The sequence below is a fragment of the Alligator sinensis genome, unplaced genomic scaffold, assembly GCF_000455745.1.
Source record: "Alligator sinensis unplaced genomic scaffold, ASM45574v1 scaffold635_1, whole genome shotgun sequence".
Classification (NCBI taxonomy): domain Eukaryota; kingdom Metazoa; phylum Chordata; order Crocodylia; family Alligatoridae; genus Alligator; species Alligator sinensis.
Genome location: NW_005842482.1, coordinates 1048590 through 1057623, shown reverse-complemented (window position 1 = coordinate 1057623; position 9034 = coordinate 1048590). Strand labels below are relative to the sequence as shown.

General features: G+C 43.3%; 1 protein-coding gene across 1 annotated transcript in view; it reads right to left on the bottom strand.

Moving 5' to 3' along the window:
- The window catches only part of LOC112551503 (protein eyes shut homolog), a 579454-nt gene that overhangs the window by 39473 nt on the left and 530947 nt on the right, over positions 1-9034 (bottom strand). The window contains 1 exon segment of the mRNA XM_025212766.1: positions 5700-5872. Coding sequence (XP_025068551.1) covers positions 5700-5872 — 173 coding nt within the window.

The following is a 9034-nucleotide window of genomic DNA, read 5'->3' as shown; positions in this document are numbered from 1 at the left end:
CGGCCCCCCCCCCCCCCCCCCCCCCCCCCCAGTGATATCGTTAGCAGCATCTGCAGGTAGTCCCCGATCACTGCTGGTCACTGCCAATGCTGCCAGTGGTGTCTGTGGGTGGTCGCTGACTGCTGGTCGGTGCTCACCACCCCTGCCCCCTGCCACTGAGAATGCTGCCACCACCTGTGGGAGCTCCCTGCTTGCTGCCACCATGCCCTTGCTGATGACACCACCGCCACACAGTCACTGTGCCTGCCCAGTCTCCAGGGGCACACGGCATTCACGCCCAAGATAATACATAACACGAAAGAGAATGGCAATGGAAAGGCAATAGAAGAAGAGGGCTGTAAGTGTATGACTTGGTATTGTTCAGGCTCTGTGTTCATCAGTGTGTATGTCAGTTATTGAAAAGGTTTCTTCATCTATTAGTTCCTCAATGCTTATTAGTTACGAGTTATTATACAGACATGCCACTACAGATTATGATGTATGATAAATTCACAGTTTCGATACAGCTAGACGTTCTTAAGTTATTTCTTTATGCGCAGAAAGATGTAACTTTGAGCTGGACCCTGCACATTATTTCTCTTATGAGTAGCACATTGTGATCACTAGGACTACAGATCATACGAAGAAAGGCTGTCCAAGTTAAATTTTTAAGAGTTTTGCCATCTTGCCTGTAAAAGAACTTGTCTGTGTCAAAGAGGGTAAGCTGGCCTTTGGTGTTTCAAAAGTCATAGAGCAGGCTCCTCTACCTCTTAGCTGACGTGCAAGGAACGGAGTCTTTTGTTTCTTTTGAATGCAGCTCTCCAGAAATGGCCGCCCGAGTTGTTATTCTGGGGTACAGTTTAAAGTTACTCTTCTTGAGCTACAGATAATTTGGTGCCAGACATTTCTTTAACTTGTAAGGTTTCAGTTAAATGAACAATGATTTTAGTCACATAAAATAGCCTTCTGGTGCACTATAAAATGTCATCAGGTTTTTGGAGCTTGTTTACTTTCTTTCCTCATATTCCCAGTCTTCAGGGATTTTGTTAATTGAGAACTGGTAAAGTGCCAGGTTTTGATTATGTTAGGTTGCAGGTTTGTGCGCACCAGTGTTTGACTGAATTTTTTGTCTTCTTCTTAAAACTGTGATTATCAAAGCCATTGGATCAGACTGATCTGTTGATACCTGAGTCACAACAGTGTTAGGAAAATTCCAAATAAGCCTTAACGGTGAGATTAACATTTAGAAAAGACTCCAGTCTTGTGTGATTTGCCCTTTTCTATTTCATTTTAGCAATGTTTGTTTCAAGAATCAACAAATTAACCATATTTTTTTCCTTTAAATTGGTGCTATCACTGGGTACATGGAACATAATTCGTGGTAAACACTAAGCAGGCTCTGTATCTATGTGAACAGAAGAAGCCTTTGAATGTATTCTGCACCAAAAGTTAAAGCTAATGGCTGCTTGTACATGCCACAGGGGTTTAATTCAGTTTAGTTCTTCCTAAGTTGAAATGGTGGGTTTTTTTAAAAACACTGCTTCAATTTAGGAAGAATTAAATGAAACCAAACCCCTGTGGCATGTACACAAGGGTGGGGGCCTGACCCTTACCTGCCTCTTCAGCGGTGGGGGCGGAGGGGGAGGGCAAGCTGCCAGTGGGCCTCAGTCCCCGAGCTGCATGGGGGGGCCCCCAGGTTGCACCTGCTTGCTGGCACCTGGCCTGGGAGGTCCTGGGGGGACACCGCAGCTGCAGAGGAAATGGGGCTCCAGCCCCCCCACAGCTGTGGAGAGAAGCACTGGGCCCCCGCATAGCTCAGGCAGACAGGCAGGCTCCAGGGAGAGAGGAAAAAAAAAAGATCAGGTTTGCCGCTTTTTTTTTTCTTCAGTGGAGCCTGTTGCATTGACTGCCACCGGGTCCCACAGCCCCTGAGCTGTGCAGGGCCTTCCAAGCCCCGAGCATGTCAGCTTCCAGCACCCTGTGCACTGTTGCATTTTGTTAGGTAGCAAACTAAAATACCTCAGAGGTGTTTTATCTTGCTCTGTACCAAAGTCATTTAAAGTGAAATACGCTGCCGAGCATGCAAACAGCAATGCCATTAAAGCAGTAGAAAAGGGCATTTAAGCTGCTTTAAAGGCCAATGTTGTGGTGTGTATAAGGGCCTTATGATCTGAACTTACTTTTCTACTTTAAAAATATGTTTCAAATTGGAACAAGGAACTTACTGTATTTACTCAAATCCAAGATGAAGGTTCGCCCCCCCCCCCCAGCAGTGGGGGGAGGGGGGAATGGAATCTCATCTTGGATGTGAATACCTGCCCATGTCAGACATAGGGTCAGCTCTGCCTTTTATCCCAGACTCAGTGCTGAAGCCAGAGCTAAGCCACTGCCTGCCCTGGACTAGAATAGCTTGTTTGGTGGGGAAGGGGGCATGCAACTGAGGGAAGTATGGGGGGGACCACAGGGAGAACTTGAAGCCTACCCCCCGACACCTGCACTCCTACCTCCTCCACCCACTGCTCCCAACTGAAGCCTGCTCCCTTCCTCCAGCTGCCCCCCATTCTCCTTCACCTTCAGCTCTGGTTCCTAAAACCCCAACCCAGCCCCACCAGGAGATGCTGCCACTTCTCCCTTACCAGGCTGGGCTAGGGTTGGGGCTGGGCCAAGGCTGCGTTGCTGCTGACTACTCCAGAGAAACAGAGCTGTAAGAGAAGGTATGGAGGAGGGGGTAGGAAAGGAGTGGGGGGGGGCAGCATGGAGGATAGGAGGCAAGGGTCAGGCACAGGCACATGGGGGTAGAGAGTGGGGAGGCAGGCTGCAGGAGGGTTCAGGGGGGAGGGAAGGAGTTGGGGGACAGGGAGTGGGGGGCAGGCACAAGCACAGGGACAGGGGCAGGGGTTACATGGCAGGAGGTAGGTACCAGGAGAGGCAGGTATGGGGGGATAAGGGGCAAAAGAGCAAGGGATGGGGGTCTGGCCTCTCACCCACTGTTTTCCCTAACATAGCAATGGTGGGAATGAACTAATTAAATTCTATATGTGGAGAATTATAACAAATGTATAATTCTCCATGTATAGAATCTAATTATATGGGGGGTGGGAGGGGGGAGTTGTCTTAAATTCAAAGTTGTCTTGGATTTAGGTAAATATAGCAGCATTAGAAAGGGCAAATGCAAGGGAAGGGATCCATTGGGTTACTGAGTCCTGTCCCTGAGATTGTAGGAAACCACACTGGCTGCTTCAACATGTTACAAAAAACAAACAAACAGCACTTTAAACTCCACATGCTCCTACACCAAGCCCAGCACGTGCCCAGAAGAAGCAGCACATTAGTTGGACCCAGTTCACCCAACTTCTGTATAGATCAGGCACTTTAGTAGGGCTTTTCTGATGCTTTCATCTAATAGTAGATTGACTCAACTATTAGATAAAAGTGCTGAAAAGCCCTGCTGAAAAGCCTGATCTATACAGATGCTGCAGAGCCACGTCAAAGTAATGCGCTGCTTCTTTCAGTAAAGCATGGTTTTGTTTTTTGATTTTTTTTTTAATGTCTGCAAGCAGCATTATGTCCAAAAGTCTGCACAAGAACATCCACTTCAGCCCCGCAGCAAACCACAAGTCACAGAGCACCCTCTCCCCACGTGTAGGATCTCTTGTACAAAAAGCCAAGGGTTTCAAATTACAGTGAATCACAGGAAGAGAGAAGGTGAGACTATGTGCGCTGCCCATGCCTTGGCATCCTGCAATGTCAGGGAATGTTTTAGGTGGGTCCAGAGATTAACAGGATTGCTTTTCCTGAAGACCTTGCTCAGTATTTGCACTGTTCTTACTCAGGTCGTGAAGTCAGTGGGAGTAGGCCTACATCAGTGGTCTCTAACCTTTTTAAGTAGGAGATCACCTTTGGCATTTAAAAGCAACCCAAGATCTACCGTTGCTGCTGCCACCCCCCTCCCCACCAGCCCATCAGGTAAGTCTGTGGGAAGGGAAATGGGTGGGGAGAAGATTGAGGCAGAGGGAGAACAAATTATTTGGGGGTGCACCTCCCCAGCAGATAAGTCCTACCTGGCCAGGGGCCCACTCAACTTACCCCTGCTCATGCCTCTGCAGCACTGTCCCTCACTGTGGGGGTCTTGATCTAGCCCCTGCCCCTTTCTTCCCCCATGGACTGATCTGGGCTGGGGCCTGCATGTGCATGCACGTGGGCACCCCTCACCCCAGCCCTGGATAGACTCCAAGAGGCTCCAAGATCTACTGGTGGATCAAGATCCACTGGTTGGTGACCACTGGCCTAGGTAAAGGCCATGGGATATAACCCAGGCAAATAATTAGGAGTATTTTCCATAGCTGATTTTGCTCTCCCTGTATTTGTTTCACTTCTGATTGAGATGTTTAATTGCTGCACTTCCAACCCCTACTTTTCTAGTTTAATCATGCTGTGTCAGATCCCTGTTCCATATGGAGATCTGCTCCACTCTGGGTGGTTCCATTGAATGTTCTGTTGTGCAAGAGAACATTCTGCAAAGAACAGGAACATATTGGTTTTAGCACACTTAGCTCACCTCTTTTCATATACACAATTAATGGATAACTATGACATTTAGTTCATACTTCCCATGTCAAAATACATATTAGTTCTCATTAAACAAGTTATCTGTATGATTAATGGCCTCAGTCAGGCTGAGTTAGTCTGTCACATTTGCAGTCAGAACTATGTCACCCTCAACATCATTCTTCATTAACCCATGCCAGTCTTGGTTACTCACTTTGCTGGACTTGCTCTCTTGTGACCCACTTTGCTGCCTTGTATTTACTGGTCCCTGTCACTTGGCAAAGCCTTATTTGTCCTTACTGTTTATTATTCTCCTCTACTGTCCTTTGTGCCTCATAAATCTCCATTGCCCTTTTCTCTCACTCTATCTTTCTTTCCTGGGTGTTCATTAGTCTCCATCATTTGATTTCACTTTGTTCCCTCTTGCTCCCTTGGGCTGTTCATTGCTCTCTGTTTCGTCTTCTTTCTGATCCAATACCCACCATCAATCCAGAAAGGAGATATTGAGTCTTGATAAACAGCTAGGTTTTAGCAATTTGCCATCCATGAAAAGTACAAACTGTACTTTGAAAAAGCTCATTATAATTCATTACTCAGTCAGAAGTAAAGTGAAATATAGGACAGAGAGTTTTGGCCAAGACAAGTAATGATGGTCTGTAACAAAGCCTCACAGAACCTTTCAGAAGAACAGAGATACTTTATTAAGATACCACAAATGACAGAACAGCATCTGCTATGGCTCAACTATGGCCCATCTGTACACTGTATTTATATACAGACCTGTATACTGCACAGTACAAGAAGAGCAAAACCTATTCTCAGCCTTGGTTCAAGGGAATTGTTTTTTAAGAGAGTTAGCACTAGTGCTTGGCTTTACTTAAGAAAAAAAATTACTTTATACTTATTCTGTGTAGTAGGCTTTTCACCTACAGGTCACAAAAAACTGTGCCAAGGGGACTAATTATTATTATTTCTATTTATGGGTGCAGACCAAGCAATGAGGTAGTGAACAAACAAATAAAATCTCATTTCTATTTACATTACTCACCTTTATTTATTTGTTTGTTTTTATTAGCTGCAGATCATCTTGTGACCCGTGATAACTTACAAATCTGCCACTGGAAAAAAAACAAAGTCAATAATAATAAAATAACTTGATATCCTTGTCATACCTTCTTCACAGTAGGTGCCAGTTGTTCCTAGAGGGCAGTGGCATCTGTATCCTTCAGGCATTGGCACGCAGGTAGCACCTTGTTTACACAGATGTGGTGGAACATGCTCAGGATCACACGCTGAAACAGTCTCAGTGCAAAATGCTCCTTTCCATCCACTGGGACAGTCACAGCTACAGTACAAAAAAAGAGAAACAATCCAATGTTTTCCCCAAAACAAATCAATGTTTCTGTATCACAGTAGTCAGCATTTTCAAACTTGGAGTTTTATAGCAAATTTGCATGTTTCAGAAGAATGGAGAACCCAAGTCTCTCACTGAAGCCTGTATTCATTATATTTTTGTTTCATTCCAACACCCTGAATTTTATTGATGGAAATTTCTTATTTTTTATATTGTAGTATTAGCATCAGAAAACCTCAGTCAGGCTGGGGCCTCTTTGTGGTAGGGGATGTACAAACACATAAATACCAAAAGCTTATAATACAGCCTAAATTGAGAACTGCCACAATCTATATACTAATAAGGTAGGTAAGAGGTAGATGATCTAAGAACATTTTAAAGTATCTGTGTGTACCACATACCCACATATTATATACCATTTTAAAAAACAGAGAGCGTAGATTTGCACAAAATTCAAAAACTTCAAAGAAATCTGAAATAAGTGAGAAATGAATACAAATGTGGCCGTAGCAAAACCATGATGTGATTCAAGGCATGTGCATGTGCCACCTATGAACACATAAGCAAGCTGGCAGGCAGTGCTGGGCTTCATTCCACAGTGAGACTTCATGGGTGCATCTACAAAAGATGCATTCATGCATATTAGCCTAATTTCAATGCACATAAGGGCACATGTACACGTGTGCACCCTTAATGAGCATTAAAAATGGCTAAATTAGGCTGATCACACCTAAATTTGATATCTGCAAGTGCAGGTATCAAATTTAGGCACAATTAGTTAAAGTGCATTAACACACATGTAGTCGTGACCTGACACTAACTTTAGTGTCAGGTCTGTCTAGCCACTAGGGGCACATGGCAGGGCTGCAGGGACTTGGCACTGACTTTAGTGCACTACCTTTAGTGCCACGTCCCTTCATGTGCAGACACCTGCCAAATATTGCTTAATGCACATTAGCTTAATGAGCATTACAGTTAGTCATGCTTAAATGCATGTGTAAATGCACCCCATGAAAAACAGACCTCTGTCTCATTTTCACCTAATACGCTAATGCTACCTACTTACAACAAACTTTGTGTGTGCATCTTTTAAACATATTTCAATTGCTCTTTTGTCTTATTTTTCTTAGTTTGTAATAATTTAAGCTATAAATAAATGCTCAAGTTACTATATTTTTACTTCTAAGCTATAAGTGACTGCTTAAGTAACTACATGTTAATATTTTAAAATATATGCTGTCTTTATTCCTCCTGTGTATGTATAAAATATTGTAGCAGAAAATCAAAAATAGAAAATCTGCCAGCTGGATGTCCATCATTACACACATGGTGGATACTAACAGGTCACTGTGAAAGTCATCAAAAATGGCAAGATGATGCTGAATATTATGAAAATGAAAAAATCACTTTATGAGTAATGAATCATGTTGTGTGAACAGGGGAAGATAAACAGATGAAAAGCAGGTAAGATGTGAGGATGCTGTTTGCACACATTTAGAAGATATAATGATTGCATGATGAAATTCTGTCCAGTGGTCACGAGGTTCCCTGAGATCTGAGCTTCATCCTTCATTGACCATCACCATATTTGACATTAGTGATATATCAATAGGTTACCAGTACTGCAGTGCAAACACTTCATTAGTGAGAAAACTGGAGACTCCTTTAAAGGATATTACCACAATGGTAAAGTAAATCTGCATTTGATGTATGTCAGCTTTCCTTAAGAAACAAATTACTTCAGGTAGCAAGCTCACATAGCACAACCTCAACAACATCCAAAGCTATAACAGTGCAATGATGTTCACATCATTTAGAACAAATACACATACATGAAGAAATCCAGGGTCATAATGCTTTAAAATTCATGGAGCTGTGTTTCACATTATTGGAGTGCTCTATGAAAATGAAAGGTCAAGTTATGGTCAACTTGTTGTAGTGGACACTGAAGAAGCACTCAGGGGGCATGTCTACACATGCGCCACAATTGGGGTGCAGTAGATTAATTTACTGCAGTGTAAGATAGTCCTGTCTGACACAGGTACTATCTAACGGCAGGGTAAATTACTGTGCTAAAACGCACATGTAGATGGTGACATTGGGATTAGTTTACTCTGGCTTAAATTGTGGTGGAGTTTATTCAGTTGCACTAATTACATGTGTAGATGTGCCCAGTGAGAAGATGTCAAAACCTGGAAATGAAAGCCTAAAGCTACATTACTGTAGGATTTGAATGAAATGCTTATGAACTGCAATTCTTACATCTTATAGAAAACTGCAAGAAGTTAAGCAGAAAGAAAATGACAGTCTGTCCTGGATTGATTAGAGTTAGATGTAGGTCTGAACTATCGTTACTGTGGATTGGGTGGTGTGTGGTTTCGATCATCAAGGAGACTTACCGGAGGAGAGGTGATCCTGAGTGACTGCCCACTCATTCTTCTACAGAAGATTTGGTAACTTATCACCTTACCCTGAGTAAGTGAGGGGCCAATTATGCAAGGCAAGGGGGAAAGGCTTAGAAATCCTCACCAGCTCTGTATCATCCCCAAGGGGAAGAGAGCTGTGACAGGACAAGTCACCACCTTATGGTGAGCTGAGGTGGTTGTGGTTTTGTGTGTGTGTGTGTGTGTGTGTGTATATATATATATATATTCTTACTGGTTTCTGTTTTTTAACACTGTTCTTAATATGAGTCTGTTACAAGCTGTCCTGTAGTCTTTTTCTTAATACAAGTTGTTTAACTTAACTGGTGACTGAGTTAATCTTGGTTTATTGTGCCTTTGAGTGGGGACAGGCTGTAGCTCAACACCCAAAGGAAATTAATCCTTAGGAGCTGAGAATCCTTAGGAGAGGAGCACTTGAATTGTTGTATTGTGGCTTCCCTACAATGGCAGTATTCCACTGGCTAACACGCGTGTAGCTGTTCAGCCATGAAATCCTAACCCTGGAAATCCTTCTGCTCTCACTAAAACTATATCATACTTTAATCCAAATGTTTATCCATTACTGTATCCATTGTTATTTTCTCATGGTGAGTCTAGCTTTCTCATAGGCTTAGAATTCCAGGAAAAGTGCTCAAGGACAATAAAAAGTCCTTTTTCAGATATGTGGGAGGCCAAAGGAAAAGCAAGGGCAACATTGGACCCCTGCTGA